This window comes from Protopterus annectens, chromosome 3.part0 (genome assembly GCF_019279795.1).
Source record: "Protopterus annectens isolate FY-2018-M chromosome 3.part0, PAN1.0, whole genome shotgun sequence".
Classification (NCBI taxonomy): Eukaryota; Metazoa; Chordata; order Ceratodontiformes; family Protopteridae; genus Protopterus; species Protopterus annectens.
The window spans coordinates 938,441,722-938,460,715 of NC_056731.1; the positions used below are offsets into that span (position 1 = coordinate 938,441,722).

The 18,994-nt window shown below is 41.4% G+C and overlaps 1 protein-coding gene across 1 annotated transcript in view; it reads left to right on the top strand.

Annotated features, from left to right (window-relative positions):
- Positions 1 to 18,994, top strand: part of KIF13A (kinesin family member 13A) — a 2,301,375-nt gene that overhangs the window by 1,855,470 nt on the left and 426,911 nt on the right. The window contains exons 25-26 of the mRNA XM_044065730.1: positions 9,514 to 9,564; positions 16,221 to 16,329. Coding sequence (XP_043921665.1) covers positions 9,514 to 9,564; positions 16,221 to 16,329 — 160 coding nt within the window. The remainder of the gene's footprint in view (positions 1 to 9,513; positions 9,565 to 16,220; positions 16,330 to 18,994) is intronic.

Below are 18,994 nucleotides of genomic sequence, written 5' to 3' on the forward strand. Positions count from 1 at the left end.
GATAGGGAGGGAAAATGTGTTTTGAAGTAGAAATAGTGTATCAGTGTTGACCTTTAACAACAAATGATCCCTTGTTCCATATGACTTTCTTTTGTTGCCCTTTTGTTCTGTTGCCATGATTGAGGTTTCTTCTAAATAACTGTATAGTTTGTCTGCATCAATTCCAATGTATAGTTTATACATTGTACGAAGGCAAGTTAATGGTCTGTAGTTTTTAGGGTGACTTGTATGCTCACTCTTAGAGTGGTGTGTTTCCTGCTGTTAACCAGGCTGGTGTCTGTTTAGGATGCACATATAAGTAGTACTTCCTCAAGGCTAAATCTTCATGTAAAGATGTTAATACTTTTAGCTGGAAGTTGGGTACTGCATTTGGTTTTCCAGTTAGTTTTTCTTAATTTTGTTTTAATTTTTGTGGCCATTACTTCATCCCGTTTCGCATCCTTGACATTTGAACTTCATATTGTTTCTTTTACTGCTACTGTCTATTCAGCATGTTTATGTTCCACAGGATCTTTGTAAGTATTTCTCCAAAATGTGTCTATCTCTCCTTTTTTGTGGCATTTCTATTCCTTTTGCTTTGTTTCACAGTTCTGTATAAAACTTTTTTGGGTCAACGCGAATTACTTATTTTGTACTTTTTCTTTATACTATATGCATATCTGCTAAGTTTTCCTGCCTGAGCTGATATCTTTAGTTTATTTGCAATAGTTTACGATAGATCATTTTATATTCAGATACTGCACGTTGCTTTTATCGCATTTTTCTTTCTAAGTGTTTTTGTTGGTCTGTTCCCACTTCTCTGATGCTTCCATGATGGCATTGTATTTCTTCCCTTTCTTTTCCTTATTGCCCTGCATTTTTGTGGTAAGAGTTGATTAATTTAACAGCACAGTAATATATTTTATTTACTTCTTTTATATCACACAAATTTTTATTGATAATCTTGATTACTGTGTTCTTGTGTTTTATCAGACTTCTAACATTTTACTTCGTATTTACTTTCTGAAATATATTTCGATCATTGATCTTAATATGTCTATCCATCTCTATTAAATCAAGCAACTCTTTCTTTAGATTGTTGTCTTTTAAAGTGAGAGCACATTCTTTGCTCTCTGTTTCCTGTGGGCATTCTACAGGAAGTTTCTCTTCAGATGCATCCGCAGTCATCTGCTGTTACTTCATATGGGAACTCATTAGGCCCATCACTCCATAACACTGCACATATCAGAGTTGCCACTCTTTCCTGCTCCTTCCCTTGCTGTGCAACTCCAAACTGAACTTTTTTACTGGTTTCCTACTGAAGGCTCCAGATTATCTTCATGTGGCAAGTAATCAAATGCTTCACTTTTCACCTGTTCCTCATTAAATTGGAAGACTCATTGTTCCATCATGCTGTGAAGTTACCCGAGTTGGATTTTCTACACTAAATCCTTCACTTAGTAGGTAATCCATACCTGCAGTTTCGATTTCTTTAACTTCTCCATTAATAATCCTGTTTTCTATTTCCCCCTTTGTTTTCTTATTTTTTAAATTGTGAAATCTTCCTTATCCAGATACCTTTGCCAGTATTTTTCTGCAATTATCTTTGGTGCTCCTTTTTTGTATTGATTAGTTTTGCTTTCTAAAAAGGCTTTCTGCTTCTCCTGGTTAGGGGCCACGCCATAGCAGATCACCGGTCCGCTAATGATTGGCAGTGGATTTTTACAGTGTCGAGTTGCCAGCCCACTACTTTGCATAAATATTTCACTATAATAAGTCTCTTTTTACTTTCCCATGTCCATATTTCTTCAGATATTTTCCACACCACCTGTTTCTCCTTAATTTGGGAACTCATTGTTCCATCATTCTGTGACAATAACCTATGTCAGTCTTTCTACACTAAATTCGTCATTTCACTGGTATTCCATAACTTGAACTTATTTTTGTTTAACTTCTAGTTTACTAATCTTTTGTTCTATTCCCCCCATGGTCTTATTTTTTGTATTGTGAAAATTTCCATATCTGGTTCCTTTGCTGTATTTCTCTTAATATATCTTTGGAGATGCTTTTTGTATTGATTAGTTTGACTTTCTCCTTTCCATAAATATTGTATCATATCAAATCTCTTTTTCTTTCCCATGTCCATGTTCTTTTTTATACCTTTCAAAAATCTGTAAGTTTTTATATTTATATTTTCACACTTCCTTTTTCACTTTTTTTTCCACGTGGCCCACAGTTTGTCTGTGTAATGTTTTTAATGGATTTGTTGTATTAAATAACACAAATTTGTATTTGAATTCTTTGGCAGTTTTTCTTATGCGAGTATTTTTTTCCTGTAATTTCTCTCTCAACCTTTTTGGAATATCTTCTATATGGAAATTATTGGCTTCTTGCATGATAACAACATAATTTCTTCCTTACCTTAGTAGTCCACGCTATCATGTTTATGGCTGTTTTTTGGCCTGTTAGTTTTGTGATGTTAAGTTGTCAATCTCGCCTTCATTCTTGCTGGATGGGTTCGGAGCCGATCCTCGGCTCCGACTCGGCACTTGCTTTAGCTTGAGAACTCCTTTTACCAGCTCGAGGCAACCCTATATCCCATGATGCAAGGCGGAACTACCTCAGATCTCGTTTGCCGCTTAGCGAAAGAGGTCTCCATTGCCAGCTGAGGTAAGTGATTTTCTTGATAAAATCAGAAAAGCTTAGTTAGGGTTTTATTTTCCCCTTTTTATTCATAGTATAGTCTGTAGTCAGTTACAGCCCACCCTATTCCCTTGTTTTTCAAAATTTTATAACCTTTTTATAATCTTTAGTGTAAAGTTTTAGTTAGGCCTAAAACCCCATTGGTTAATCCCTTCCTGTGTGTTGTGTATAGGGGATTAATTTTGTGTGTTTGTTGGGGTTTGTGTGTGTTACTTCCTCCTAGGTTATGTCTAGGGAAGGCAAGGTCTCAGGCTTCAAGAAGTGTGACTCGTGCTGTCAGAAAATGTCTCTGACAGACGGTCACACTTCTTGTGTTTATTGCCTGGGGCCTTTGCACCTGCAGGACTCCTGTGCTTTGTGTCACTCTTTTAGCCAGAGAGTCCTGCAGGAAAGGAGGAATAAGCTTATCCTCCGTGGCTTACTTAAGCCAGAAGGTTCTCCCTCTAAAGCAGGGTCTGGGAAACCTTCTAAGCCACCGAAGGCTCAGGCTTCAGTATCTAAGCCTCCTCCGGTGGCTCCGGCTCCGTCGGAGCCGAGATCGGCTCCGGCTGGAACCGATGTATCTACCATAAAAGTAGTAGGTTCGGCACCGGCTGGTTCCGATACCTTGTCTACTGTGGCCTTGTCGGCTCCGGCTGGAGCCGACACCTTATCCAGCATCGGAGCCGAGAAACCTTCGGCTCCATCTGGAGTTCAGGGGACTTCGGCTCCGATGGCTTCGTCCCGAAAGAGATCTCGGTCCCCTTCGTTACTGAGTATCCACTCGGCTCCGGGGTCTCCTCTTTTGTCGGAGCGGAGCCATCGGAGCCGATCTTCGAGATCTTCCAGGCTGTCTGACCACGACTTAGAGAGGGTGGTAAGCAGGCTGTTGAAGTCTCAGGCACTGGCCCAAATGCTCCATAGCCCGTCTCAACAGACTTCGGCTATAGCCTCACCCCTTGAAATTCCTCCTCTGACTCCACACCAGAGTTCGGAGCCGGAGCTTCTCGGGACAGCGACTGTTTCGATGCCAGAGCCGATACATCCTTCGGCTCCGTCGTCCTCGGCTCCGATCTCCTCCTTGAGGCCTTCCTTGGAGGGATCCGGTCGTCGGGTTTCCATTGTCGGCTCCGAGGGGGCTAGTGGCATCGGACCCTTGTCCGACCCCGCTCTCCCTCTTGGGGCTTCGGCTTTGGTAAGCTCGGCGCCGACATCGACCTCGAGCCTTCCCTCTCATTGGAGCCGGGAATTCCTGTTTCCTCGGGCGGGGATATTCCGGCCTCCCGGGAGGAGCCTTTGAGGTGATGGAGTGTCCTGGCCTCTGAGCCTGGTCAGCGGTCCATCCCTCTAGCTCCTCCCTCATCAGTGCCTGCAGGCGCCTCTTGCCAGCCTCTTGCTCTCAGGCCCAGGGATCCATCGCCCCAGGTTTCCCCACTGGGAATTTCCTCCTCTTCGAGGCTTCTCCTGATCCTGCAGGGGAACCCCTCAGAAGAGGACGTGTAAGAGGAAACACACAGACTCCCTGAGTCTACTACATCTGATACCGACTTAGATGAGTCGGAGGGTTCCCACGGTCCCCTCTGAGGATGTCTCCTTTTCAGACATCCTTGAGCTCCTCAAACAGAGGGGAATTGGCCTCCATTGACCCCTCCGAGGATGAGTCTGTATACCTGGAGGCTTTGGATCCCGACCCTCCACCTCCTGGGTGTCTCCGCCTTTCGACCCACTTATGCAGGTAGTGGCTCGGAAGGCGTGGGCTCCAGATTCTGTGGAACCTGTCCCCAGGAGACCATCCAAATTCATCACGGCCCCTTCGGACAAACAGTTCCTTTCCAAGGGTGTCTCTGTGGATGCTATGGTGGTGGCGGCGGCCACTAAGAAGGAACTGGCGGATCCTTCAGTACCTGTCCATCCTCCTAACAAGGATTCTAGGACCATGGACAGGTATGGAAAGCGGATGTTTTCTTCAGCGACCTTTGCTATGCATTCGCTGAATTATTTTTGTCACTTCACCAGGCTTCAATGAGATATTCTCAAGGAACTGGGTGAAGTAGTCCAGGATCCTTCTGCTGCTGGGGCTCAAGAAAAGATTGCCTCGCAGCTTGCAATCCTGAATTCCATATCTAACTCCTCCATGCGGCTCATATCCTATGCGGCCGATGGAGCGAGCAGGGCCGCAGGCACAGGAGTTGCTCTTAGACGCCAAGCCTGGATGCGGCTTTGTAATTTTGCGGACCCCTTTAAGGCGTCCTTCACTAATACCCCCTTTGATGGTTCGGCTTTGTTCGGACCTCAGGTGAAGGATACCTTGACCAGGTGTGAGCAGGACGGTAAAACTCTTTCTGCCATTGGAGTCCAATTTTCCACTCCTTCTAGACCATATCCCAAGGGTTAGAAGGGGGGGGGAAGATGTGGTTCCGTAAAGCCCAAGGAGCTACACCGGACGCACGTGGTCAGTTTACCCCCAGAGGCAGAGGAGGTAACAATAATAGACGCCGCCCTAGAGGCAGGGGGGTCTTCAGAACCAGGGCAACAGGGAGTCTCTTCCTGAGAAGCCCTTTCAGCATCCCTGAGGTGTTGCCCGACTGTCCACCCTTGGAGGCAGTCGGGGGAAGGATTTCACTGTACCCAGTAGCCTGGCAATCCCTATCACAAGAGATGTGGGTACAGTCGATCATATCCAAGGGTTACAAAATCCCCTTCGAAAGGTTTCCCGTACCTCTAAAATCCCTTCCAGACATCTCACCCGGTCAAAGGGATTTGGCAGAACAGGAGGTTTCAAAACTCCTAGAAAAAAGAGCCGTCCAGACGGTGCCGGCAGACCAGGTAGGATCCGGCGTCTACTCGAGATTCTTTTTGGTCCCCAAAAGGACGGGAGATTGGAGACCAATATTAGACCTGAGCAATCTAAACAGATTTGTCAAGAAGGCAAGATTCCAGATGGTCACGCTTCAGTCCATTCTGCCATTTCTGGGCAAGGACAACTGGATGTGCTCTATAGACCTTCAGGATGCGTACTATCACATAAAGATTCACAGACGCTCCAGAAGGTTTCTCCGCTTCGCTAGGGACCAGTCATTACCAATTCAGAGCACTGCCCTTTGGCCTCACTTCAGCCCCCAGAGTGTTTACCAAATGCATGGCAGTGGTCACAGCTCATCTGAGACGTCAAGGATTCCAGGTGTTTCCCTTCTTGGACGACTGGCTCCTCTCCGCCACCAAGTGTCAGCTTCTTCAGTCCAGAGACTACACTCTTCAGCTTTGCAGGAGTTTGGGAATTTCAGTAAATTTCGAAAAATCTTCTCTGCTGCCTTGCCAATCTATCACCTTTATAGGCGCAGAATTAAACACCGTCAAAATGTTAGCCAGACTAACAGATCAAAGAATTCTGGACATCCAAAAATTCGTTCGGATTCTATTGCAAAGCAATAAGATCAAAGCCAGATTTATACTGAAGGTTCTAGGTCTTATGGCTGCGGCCATTGTTCTTCTACCACTGGCTCGCTTCCACATGCGTCTTCTGCAGTGGATGCTATTCACGCAGTGGTCGTACCACAGTCTTCCGATGAGGCACGAAATCTTAGTCACACAGTCGTGCAGAGCTCATCTGAACTGGTGGATATCGTCCCTCTTCTTCATCAGGGCCGACCCTTTATTCCCCTCCTCCAGTTGCCACAGTCACTACGGATGCCTCTCTGATCGGGTGGGGGCATTATCAGGGCAGGATGGTCCACGGACGTGGCAACCCATAGAATACCATCTGCACATAAATGTCCTGGAGATGAGAGCAGTGCTTTTAACGTTGCAAGCCCTCAACGACTTTCTTCCCACGGGACTATTGCAGTACAAACGGACAACATGTCCGTGGTCTGGTACATCAACAAACAGGGCGGGACCAGGTCCTATCTGTTATGTCGAGAAGCTCTCAGACTTTGGCAATGGGCGATCTCTTCTCAGCGGTTTCTGATAGCAACGCACATCCCGGCAGGTCCAACCTATTGGCGGACAGGCTGAGCAGATCCATTCTGATGCCTCACGAGTGGTCTCTCAATCAATCTGTAGTGGATCAGATATTTCTGAAGTGGGGCACTCCTTGTTGCAATCTTTTTGCTACTCCTCAAAACAACAAGTGCCCCGATTTTTTCACTCTCTTTCCCCTTCCAGGCCAACCCCTGAGAGACTCTCTAACCCAGGATTGGCCCCGGGGACTTCTGTACGCTTTTCCCCCCTTTCCCTTGATTCCACAAGTCATTCAGAAAGCCACCGTTTTGAGAGCCAAGTTGATCCTCATTGCCCCATATTGACCTCGACAAATTTGGTTTCCGTCTCTGCATCGTCACCTTCTGGTGCAGCCCTGGCATCTGGACCCAGTTCCGGATCTCTTGATCCACCAGTCGGGTCAGCAGCACTGGGCCATTCATTCTCTCAACCTCACTGCTTGGTTGCTCCACTTCCTTCCCTAGCCAGGCTACCGATGATTTCTGACTCAGTCAGAGACATTTTAGTGTCTTCTTTGAAGTCGTCCACTAGGACTGTTTATGCTAGCAAGTGGCGACGTTTTTCTATTTGGGCAAATTCCAGAAATATTGATCCCTTTACTGCTCCTGTACATTCTGTTTTAGATTTCCTGGCGGAGGTTTTTCATTCAGGATCCTCGTCATCTACAGTCAAAGTACAACTGGCTGCTATTTCCAAGTATCATGTTGGCTTGGATGACAATAACATTATGTCTCATAGATTATGCAAGGCCTTTCTGAGAGGAGTTTTTCTCCTAAAACCACCTATAAAGCATCCTCCTCCGCAATGGGATCTAAACTTAATGTTGGCATCCTTGATACTACCTCCCTTGAACCGTCTGCTTCATGTTCTTTGAAGTTATTGACCTGGAAAACTATATTTTTACTGGCTGTCACTTCTGCAAGAAGGGTTTCCGAGATTCAAGCTCTCTGCATTCGTTCCCCTTATTTGGTTTTTCATAAGGACAGGGTATCATTAAGAAATAACCCTTCCTTTCTCCCCAAAGTCGTGTCTCAAACCAATATTAACCAATCTATAGATCTACCAGTCTTTTTCCCAAACTATTCCGACAGAGCTGAACAGAAACTGCATTTTTGGATGTCCATCGTCAGCTCAGGTACTATTTGCATAGAACTAAACAATTCAGAAAATCGGACCAATTATTTGTCTCCTATGCAGAAAACAGGATAGGTCTTCCAGTTTCTAAAGTGACCTTATCCAGATGGTTGACTTCCACCATTTCCTATGTGTACTCTCTCAGAGGCAAACAGCTATCTTCTAAACCAAAAGCACACTCAACCAGGAGTCTATCCACTTCTGCAGCTTTTCAGGATAGACTACCCATTGATACCATTTGTGCAGCAGCTACTTGGGCTACACCTCATACCTTTGTCTCTCATTACAAGTTGGACTTGGCCTCCAGAGATAGGGCCAGTTTTGGTTCCACAGTTCTCAAGAGTCTGTTCCATTGAGCCACCGGGATACAGGTGCTAGGGGCGGTCCCATCCAGCAAGAATGAAGGCGAGATTGACAACTTAACATTTAGAAGTTATGTACCTACCATAACGTTCCATGTTAGTTGTCTTCTCTCGCCTTCTTTCTTGCGTCCCTCCCTCCTTCCCCCTGGCCTGGACAGATCTTGAAGAGTTCCTATTAGGTTGTTTTCCTCCTGAGCCTTCATATGAGGACTTCTATTAGGAACTTGTGTTCCTAATTGTTAGGATAGTCTTTAGCAGGGTAGGTTAGCTACCAAACGAGATCTGAGGTAGTTCCGCCTTGCATCATGGGATATATAGGGTTGCCTCGAGCTGGTAAAAGGAGTTCTCAAGCTAAAGCAAGTGCCGAGTCGAAGCCGAGGATCGGCTCCGAACCCATCCAGCAAGAAAGAAGGCGAGAGAAGACAACTAACATGGAACGTTATGGTAGGTACATAACTTCTAATTTTTGACTATTGCTATCTTCTACAACAGTGGGGGCATCCTCCCACTCGGCCTGGTTTAATCACATTCTTGTAATGTTTCTGTGTTTGGGGATTCTACACTCATTTTTTCAGTCCTGGCACCAGTATGCATAACAGGATTAGGCACTTTCTTATCCTTTGACTTGTGCACCCAACTGTCTTTATTTTTTAACCTGCCTCTGTCCATGATATATGCTTTATAAAATGCAGTTTATAAATCAGTGTCGTATTGGTGACTGACATTTTGTGAAAACAGGGTCCACCACATGAAGTTACTCACCAAGACTTGAGGATGAATCCATTACCAGCAATAGTACTCACCTTTTCTGGCTAATGTAATTTTCTCTCTCTCTTTTCAAAACCCCTAAATATTGTTGAGTATTTTATAAAATTATGTAGTTAAAAACAAATGCACAAGACAAAGTCGTTGCAGCATCAAGTGAAATTATTTGTATGGTTAATTAAATGAGTTACCTGTAGCTTTATACTTTTTGTTCAATGTTAAGTAATGTGGAAATCATGCAAATCGGGCACTGTAATAATGTGAATCACTCCAAAACAAAACCCCTGCAACAGCTGTATTTCTCTCTCCTGTATAGTCTTGCTTTAGTTTGTAGTACTTCAACATGTTTGCCTTCATCACCACTGTGCTAACATTAACTGTCTTTCATGGCAAGTAGAATATATCCAAAAAGATAAATATTAAAATTACCTAGTTATAAATGATTGGTAATAACTGCATAAGAAACTGGGGGAAGGGGAGAAAATGGTAAATGTACAATGTTCGCTTGTGCCTTGCTTTTGACATTAAGTTTGCAAAGAACATGGAGATCTTAAAAATTCTTAATGTGGTTGCTAATCTCCTGTGTTTCTAGATATCCTCAAGTCGTTTGGACCTTTCTGGATATGACGATGATGATATCAAGGTACGTTTTAAATGAATGATAACAGTGGTTATGTTGATTAATATATAATGTGTAAATTATCTGAAAATGTTTGCCTTCATATGCAAGAGTGCTTGCTATTTTATGTTTAATAAAGAAACTGTTTTTCTGCTTTAAGCAGAACTGTAATTTCTTATTTTACTTTCGAATTTTGAGACATGGACCCTGATTTAGCACATTATAGGATGAAAAATGAACAGAACTTGAAACCTTTTGTAGACATCTGCTGGGCTGTTTGTTTTTAACATATTTGTGTGCATGGAGTGCAGTGATTGTGTTCTGCTGTCCAGAAGACGACAAATTATTTAAGTGCCACTATAGGGCAAGACTGTACCTTAAATGTTAAGCACCTCTTGCTTAACTTGTTAAGGATGGGTCTGTCGCTAGGCAGTCATATCTGCCAGTACTGACCAACAAAGACAGAGGCAAAATAAAAAACAGATTTGTTTCTGCCTGTTTTCTGTACTTTGTAATGTGTCCCTGACATCCTGTTATAAACTTAGAAAGTATCCAAAATAACAGGATGGATATTTGCCTGTATTTTCTGAAGGATATGAAGTCTGAAACCCAAATGTATGTCATTATTTTTGAATTCACTCCTCAGTAATTTGTCCAAAAACTATGGATTTTGTGAGGAACAGTCTAAATGTATGAGGCAAAAATGAGGACATTCTTCAAAAAACTGGTCAGGTGACAATAATGGCAAAGTGATTCCGAACATATCAGACTGTGTTGCACTGTCTTTCTGATGGTGCTCGCTAAGTGCTTTATGGTTTGGAAAGCCAGTAAAACACTTGGCTTTTTTTCTGTAACTAGTAGTACATGAAACAAATAAAGCTCCATGCAGTACAAAGATATATAGTTGTGTCTTCAATCACAACTTTTAATTGTGTTCTTGACATTGATGCTTTTGAGGTGAATTTCTTGGCATCTTTGTCTTAAACACATACTAAGCAAGTTAGGATTGGCAGCCCAATTATAATCCTCTATTGTAAGTAGGCACTTAGTGCCTGGCTTTCTGAATGTGCTACAAATTAGTCGAGAGAGGTAACTATTACACATTTTAAGGTTGTATTCTCAGGTGCTCAGATGTTTACTGAAGTATTCGTAATTATGTCTGCAGAGTGTAACTCTTGTGATCCTTTTTATTTGTCCTTTCAAATTATTATATGCTAGTAGGAGAGTAAACTAAAAGCCCCACAGATCTAATGTGAGCTACATTCCCTCACAAACTCCTTAAGATTAAAAATAACGCCTACATAAAATTCTGAGACTCTTCAAAACTGTTGTGGGAGGAAACAAATTGAAATGGATGTTCCACAAAAACATGCTCTCCAGTAGTGTATGTGGGTGTTTAGAAGCATAATCTTTGTGTATTGTTGTATTCTGTGCTTATTGTGATATTGTAAAGAAGCATGTTTTTTAACATAAAAATAATAGTAACACATGATTTAAAATGTAGTGTTTGAATAAATTCATACTCCTAATTCTAAATGGAGTTTAGTGCAACACTGTCAGTGATGAGTCTTACAGCTGCATTGGTATTTCTGATTTGTTGTAATCAGCAGCCTTATACACATTTTGAACATCTAGATATTTAAGATTTGAATTGGTGCAGCCAAGTGCTAATTTTTATTGCTGTGGAAAACTGCAACACAAGTAAAATAACTGATAATTTACTAACAGCTGTATTTGAAAGTGTCCTGTATGTTCACAGTTCATTGTCTTAATGTTTGGTTGCAGTATCCCTTGGCTAGTATTTAGTAAGCTGTTAAATTTAGGATGTTTTGATAGAGCCAGAAAAACTATGATTGATTCTTTTAGCTGTGTTGTGTTGCATCTAGTTGCTGGCATCAGCATATGGTTAGTAGCATATGCCAATTTAATTCTACAAATCTGTTTCTGTGCACAGAATTTTCAGAATGGAAAGACTACTGAATTGTGCAAATTTTATTCAACAAAAAAGTGGAGCTATTTTGGGCACTCACCATGACTGTTTCTACCCCATTTGCAGTAACAGGTTAAAAAAGATATTGGTGTCTCTTGACAGAAAAATATATTTGGCGCAATAATTAAAAGTAGTAACATGTCTTTGTGGTGGATATAATCAAGTTTGATTGGGTCCTTTTCAGGGCAGGTTTTCTCTGATGCTTTAACAACATTAAAGAGACATTCCCTGGGTTTTTTTGTTTTGATTCAGCCTTTGTTTACATTTCAGGTTTGCCTTTCTGAGCATGCTCACCTTTGGTTGGGGGGGGTGCCTGAAGGAAATGTCAAAGGTGTTAGCCAAATTCCAACTCAAATTGCAGTTGTACTGACAACAGTTTTCCCTGTGTGCGCCATTCATTAGTTTAATCTTTGCATTTTACCCATTGAGAAAAGTAGCCTTTTAGGCATTTTATGACCTGACTGCTCCTGCTACTCTAGAAAGTACATCAGTAATGCAAAGCTTTTAAAATATTAGTAAACAGAGGGGTTTTTTTTGTTTCTTTCATTTCCTATTTTATTCTGTGGTGATTGTGACTCCTGGCCATCTACAACAGCTTTATAACATGGCTTCTACGTATAGAAAGCATCTTAGTCAGGCAAGCAGTAGTGGAAATCATATTTCTGTTTCTTTCATGTTTTACTGTATTCTGGTTTTTGAATAATAGCCCGGTTTAGTGACTTTCTGACCTGCTAGTAATTCCATAGAAATCTAGTGTGTGACAGAAGGTTGGAGCATTAGTAGACACACACTTCTGTTCCTTTTGCAGCTTCCAATTTCATATGTGCTGATTTCTGAATACTACTAGACAAATGCCCTATTTTTTATGAATGGGCTTGCTTGTACATCTGTAGAAGCATGAGTGATGCAAAATTAAAAAAAATAGTATACACTGAAGTCCCTTTCCCTGGGATAGCTTTCTTTAATTTAAATATGAGCCAGGAGCTGGGGGCATAGTTCCCCAATTTAATGCAAGTTGGAGAGGAATACAAATCCAAAAGATTATTTTATCCTGGAAGCTGAAACAAGACTGGAACTGTGGATTTACAGGATATTTAAAAGTAAATGACCCTGTGGGTGGGAAAGAAAGTAACATGTCAAAGTGGGCGTGACTTCTGTGAGTTTAACTCTGACCCTAATTTTAAACACTGGAATTGCCCTTTTAAAATCGCAGGTGGTGGTGTTCAGCAGAATTCACTGAAGGGAGTTAGAACTTTCTTTTGAGTTCTTGAGTCTTGTTAATAATATTAAACAAAAATATAGTAGTCCTCCATGTACATTTTTTTCATGTTGTTTGGGGCATTCTTCTGCTAATGTAAATTTATATTTCATGGTTTCTTTCCCTTTTTCCCCTCTCTCAGCAGCTTTCCAGATAATCCAAGAGATTATCAATCTACTGGTCAGGACAGTCTTTTGCAGAGTCTTCCCTTCTCCAGCAGGCAGAACTTTGGAAGCAGTCCCTTCTTCAGGGTCCACTTGTTCTCCTTTTAGTGTGTTGGCATTCTGTATGTGATGCTGGGGGACCTTTTGTAAGCAAGAAATAAGGAATCTTCCTTCCTCAGTTTGCTGACTGTGTAGTACAGAGCTCAGTTAACTTTTCTGAAAGTTTTTTTTTCTTTTAGTGTTCTGTTAAAGCAGCTTCGCCTTTGATTTTCATTGTCATGACAAATCACTGAATTTTGTATCAAACTTTTCTTTTTAAAAATATTCTGTCATTTGTTCAACAGTGTTGTTGGTTTTGTGTTACCTAGTGATAGAACCACTTTTCCACTAGTAAGAAGGGTTGTCAGAGTGTGTATTGCCTGAGTTTAGTGCACACACGCAAAATTCTGACTTGCATGGTGCTTAACAGTAGCAATCCAATGTTTTGAGTATTTCCAGTCTTCTGCTAAGGACTGTTTGTAGGAGAATTAATTGCAGTCCTCTTGGCAACCCACAGAGCCATTGCTGTCTTCATTTTTCTTCATCAAAGAGAAGAAGAAAAAAAGCATTTGATGATCTTTTATCAGAGAGCCATCCTGAGTAATGAAGTAATGTTTGTTTACTTTGTTTACCACAGTAGTACACTGGTCCCAGTAGATCATTTACAGGCACAGCCTGGGCAAAGAAATTCACAAAAAATATAACACAGTTTACCATTATGGAGTAATCACAAAAGGTAGAGTCCCTCATACAGTTGAAACAATGGGCAAATAATAGAAAAACAAATGTGTATTAATTTAAGTAGTAGATATAAGAGGGAAGCAGCAGGTGAGAACAGTGAATCGAGGAAGTGTGATGTAGGCGAGAGGGGAGTTAGGTGATATTTCTACTGGAAAGGCACTTTACAGTAAGATTTTTTATAGAAATGTCTTTTGAGTTGTGTTCTGAAAGTGAAAGAATATTTCTAATACTAATTTTCCTTTCTTTACTACTTTTCTCTTTTATTTCCCTTCACACTATTACTTGTCAAACTGAGTTCTATGACTGTCATGCTAGACCACCAATAACAGTTCTTCTGCATCTTTGCTATTTTGCTCTGACCAAATCCTCTTCAGTACTCACTTCTAATTTGTTATCCCTTATTTGCTGACATCTCTTCTTGCACCACAATTGGTCATTTGTTTTAACCATTTTTGTATATATTTTTATTGTATTTACCTTTATTTTACTTTACTTCTGTTCATTTTTCACTTGCATAATCCTTTCTGTGAATTTTTTGTTCTGTACTGTGATTTTTTTTGCTTGTATAATTTGTCCTTTGAATTTTATACTTGAATATAATTTGTACTGTGGAGCTTTTCTCCCTGGGCCTCCACTGAAAAAGGCGCAAGCTCAGATGGATGAACCCAGTGAACAGATGTCACACAAAATAAATAATTTGTTTTAATTGAGGGGGGAAGGGATTGCCAGAGTTTGGCTGCGAGACTGGAGAAGGGAGTGGTTGTACAGTGTAGTCTGGTGTGCGAGGGTCTGGAGTGATTTCTACTGTTTCTCAGCTTATCTATTTCTTTCTACTGTTTTTCATGTGACTTTATGTATTCCTCCAGTATGCAGTTTATTTTGACCACTTCTGAGAAAAGTTGATTTATTTTTCCCTCTAAATTGCCATTAGTCATTTCATATGCTGAAATTAAAACTTGAACAGCTGCACGGTTCTTCCCAGCCAGGAATTTTTCTTCTGTTCCTTGTTGATTTTCACTAGTTTTGTTGGCATCCTGGCAGTGCACATAGCTATCAGCCTTCCATCTCCAAAATGAGGAACACTAGCCCTCATAATGTGGAGCAAATGGCCAAAATGTGGAACACATACTAATGGCTTACTAACAACTTCAACTAGGAAGGTTATAGGATGGTTACAATATGCTGGTTTTACTTATAAAGAAGATATTTTAATGAATGAATATGATTAATTTCTATTTACCATGGATTTCACTTTAAAAAAATTCCTAACACTGAATGTGTGACAGAGTTCTTCGAGGAACATGAACTTTTTAAGACCCCAAATGAGGTACGTTCCTCGTAATGAGGTACACTTGAGAGGTATGGCAGTGTAATTAATAGCCAGTGACCGAATTTTACCCAAGCTGATAACTATCTTTGTTTTATAATATTTTCTGAGTTTTTGGACCCGGGAGATCTCTAATTAACCTATTCGTCAATGTGTAGCATCTTGGAACTCCCCCTTGCATTACTTATTATTGAGGAAAACCTGTAAATGACCACAAAGAGAAAAGATTATGCTTGCTAAAGTGGGGAGAGAGATAAATATAAAGCATTAGTGAGTTGTGACATAAGTCAGTATGTCTCTGCAAACTCATGTTATAAAAAGGTGGCATTGTGGCTTTTTTATCTTCAGCATTTGTAATTAAACAGAGCTAGTTTTGTTTCACTTTTAACATTTGGTGTGGTATGCCTGTTTATTCCTATTAGTGTTTCTGCAGTTGCTGTAGTTTCTTTGAGAATGGCCGTCTCTGTGATAAATGTGCTGTGTTTTATTTTTTTTTAACTATCTCCAAGACTTGCAGATTTGTTTAGGTAAGTAATCTTTACAAGCATTTACTGTATGGGCTTGGAGTTGTATGCATGCATTTTCTTCCAGCCAAATACAAGTTGTACCGAAATGTGCTCACATCATGAAACAACCTGGGTATAATGCATCATGTGTATAGTAAGGAGTATTTTCCTTTTACCCTTTTTTATTTTTACCTTTGGCAATATTTAATGTGATGCACTGACACACCTGAAAGTAGGTGGTATTAATTGTTTGGTATATTACATCTTTATTTGGTCTGCTAAATAAAACTGTTGTTGAAAACTGAATGGTTGTCATCTGTGGCTATGAAGGTCTTAACCTTCCTGCTTCTAGGTACTACTTCAGATTCTGTCCATGTTTATGAAGAACAAGCATAAGGGAGGTGAGATTCAGTAGTTATCTTCCATTTTAGTCAAGGTCTGCACTTTTCCACTCTGGATATGATAATGGGACAGTGACTCAAGTGTAATGGTGAAAATACAGTGCAAAGGAAAATCAAACATATGCTAAAATATATCATGATTCTCTTTTTTTATATGCATGTCACTCATCTACATTATTTAAGATTTTCAGTTATGGCTATTTATGAAATGTTTACCAAAAGTATCCCATTTGTTTTTTCTTTGTCTCTCTCAGGGGAGGTCAGAAAGTCAACTAGATGTCTCTAACACTTCAGACTGCCAGGATGCTTCTTTTTCTGGTACTTCAACACGTGAATCCCCTCGAAAGAGCAAAGAGACTATTGGTAAGTTTTTCTTATTTTAAAAATTCTGTTTGTAAACTAATTTTCCTTTTCCAGATTTAGTGAAAGTAGGGCGCGCTATTGCATTTTTGTAAATAATAATAATTCTGTGGGTTTGTCTTCCATGCAGTCACATCTTTGGTTTACACAGAATGTTAATCCTGTCAAGTTTTTACAAGCAGTCCTTTCTGTCTGCTTTAGCACAAGTCTTGTATTGTCCTACATCTTGGCATTTTCTGATAGGAGGCCCCTACATAAGCAGCATTGTCCAGTGCTGTCTAGTTCATGTCTCAGCTTCAGGTGGTCATGTATCTGCATCTTATTTGTGAATCCAAGTGCAACTAACTCTGGGCAAGACCACAATCCAAATTGTAGCTTGCTACAGACCCCCCACCATGCCCCAGGATTCACACTCCTCATTTCTTGATACACTGGAAAGTATTAGGGTACAACCCAACACCCTAATAATGGGTGATTTCAACTACCCCACCATTAACTGGGAAAACTACTCCTGTACCAACTCTTTTGCTCAACATTTTCTAGAATTCATAAATTCCAACGCCTTGGATCAACTTATTCACACCCCACCAGGGGCAGCAATATCCTAGACCTAGTCATTACCAACATGGGAAACCGGTGTTCCACACCAGAGGTCAATTACTCATTGGTCAGATCCGACCACAAGCTAATCAGCCTAGACATCCACATCCCACCCCCACCCCCAATTAGGGAAACCATTGTAAAAAACTTCTCCAAAACCAACTTCACACTTCTTAAGACAGAAGTGGCAAACTTCATGACACCCATGCAGACGGACAATAGAGGTATGACTGCCGAATCCTACACAAATGCACTTTATAAGCACTTACACGAGTGCATGGATCATGCTATCCCTAATAGAGCCAAGATGTTATCCTCCAAAAAAAGGAATCCAATCTGGTGGTCCTCTGCCATAAACAAACTCTACAACAGAAGAAAGAAACTGTTGCAAAAAAGAGTAAAATCCTATGACTGGAGGAACTCCCTGGTCAACCTCAGTAAGAAGCTGAGATCCCTCATAAAATCCTCCAAAGCTAGTTACGAAAACAAAATTGCCACTGACTCTAAAGACAACCACAAAGCATTCTATAGCTATGTCAAGAATCTAAATGGGAACACTCAAATCTGCTCTGAGTTACAGCACAATGGCACTAAATATACAGAACCAACTGATATTGCCAACATCCTAGCAGGATAGGTTCATTGCTAACTTTACCCCCCTCTCACCCCCTAGAGGGCCCATCTCTATACCGGAAGAATGCAAAGTTCCTATAATCATGGCTGCACAGGTAAAAAACACACTCTCCAAAGCCAAGAACACAGCATCCATGGGACCTGACAATATCCCAGGCTGCGTTCTACACAGACTACAGAATGAACTGGCACCCTACCTAAGTACCATGTTCAATCATAGCCTCACCTCAGGCTTTGTACCCACTGAATGGCGCACCACGACGGTTATCCCACTCCACAAAGGGGGAGCCAAAACGGACCCCGGTAACTACCGCCCCATTAGCCTGACAAGCCTAGTCTGCAAGGCCATGGAACGTATCATCGTGGAACTCATAAACAAAGACATTGGTAATCTCCAAACACTGGACCCTACCCAGTTTGGATTTGTAAAAGGCAGATCATGTCTCCTAAACCTGATTGACTTCTTTGAAGCAGTCATCAAAGCCATAGATGAGGGTAAAATGGTTCACACAGCTTATCTAGATCTCGCCAAGGCTTTCGACACCATCTACCCACTCTGGAATTATAGATAAGTGCACTAAACTAGGTATAAATCCCTATGTCACAAGATGGGTTGCCAGCTGACTCACGGACAGAACCCACACTGTGAAAGTAGCGGATTCCAAATCCGACATCAGACCAGTGACAAGTGGAGTACCACAGGGTTCAGTCCTGGGTCCTCTCCTGTTTGGTATCTACTTCTCTGAAGTGCAGGCCAACACAGAAGGTCTTTGGCTAACAAAGTTTGCAGATGACTGCAAACTAGGAGCCATAATCGAAACTCCTAACAATGTGGACAAACTACAAAAGGGCCTCACTGAGACAGATACCTGGTGTCAAAGCCATGGCCTGAAGCTCAATGCCAAAAAGTGTATTGTCATCCCCTTTGGTAAAAACTCTGTACCCATGAACTACCACAGAGCTGGCAGTCTACTTAATGCCGAAAATGTGATGAGACCTTTGGACACAGGTGGACAGTAGTCTCTCCTTTGATAATCACATCGCCACAGTGGTCAGGAAATCCTTCCACGTGGCTCATCTCATCACAAAAGGATTCTCATCCAGAAAAAAAGAGGTCATTGTTCCCCTCTACTCATCACTCATTAGACCCATTATAGAGTACAACTCCCCTTTTGGTATGTACCTCACAAGACATCTACAACAACTGGAAAGATCACAGAAATACCTCACAAAGAGGATGACTGGCCTCAAACAGATGCCCTATGCAGACCGTCTCAAAAAACTACAGCTTTACTCCATCGCATATCGCCTACTCAGGGGCGATCTCTGCCTAACATACAAAGCTATATCAAACCCAGAGCTGTTGGACATGCTCCACTTAAAGAAATCCCAATCCCTCCGAGCTACACACTCTAGGGACCTAAACCTTGTCACC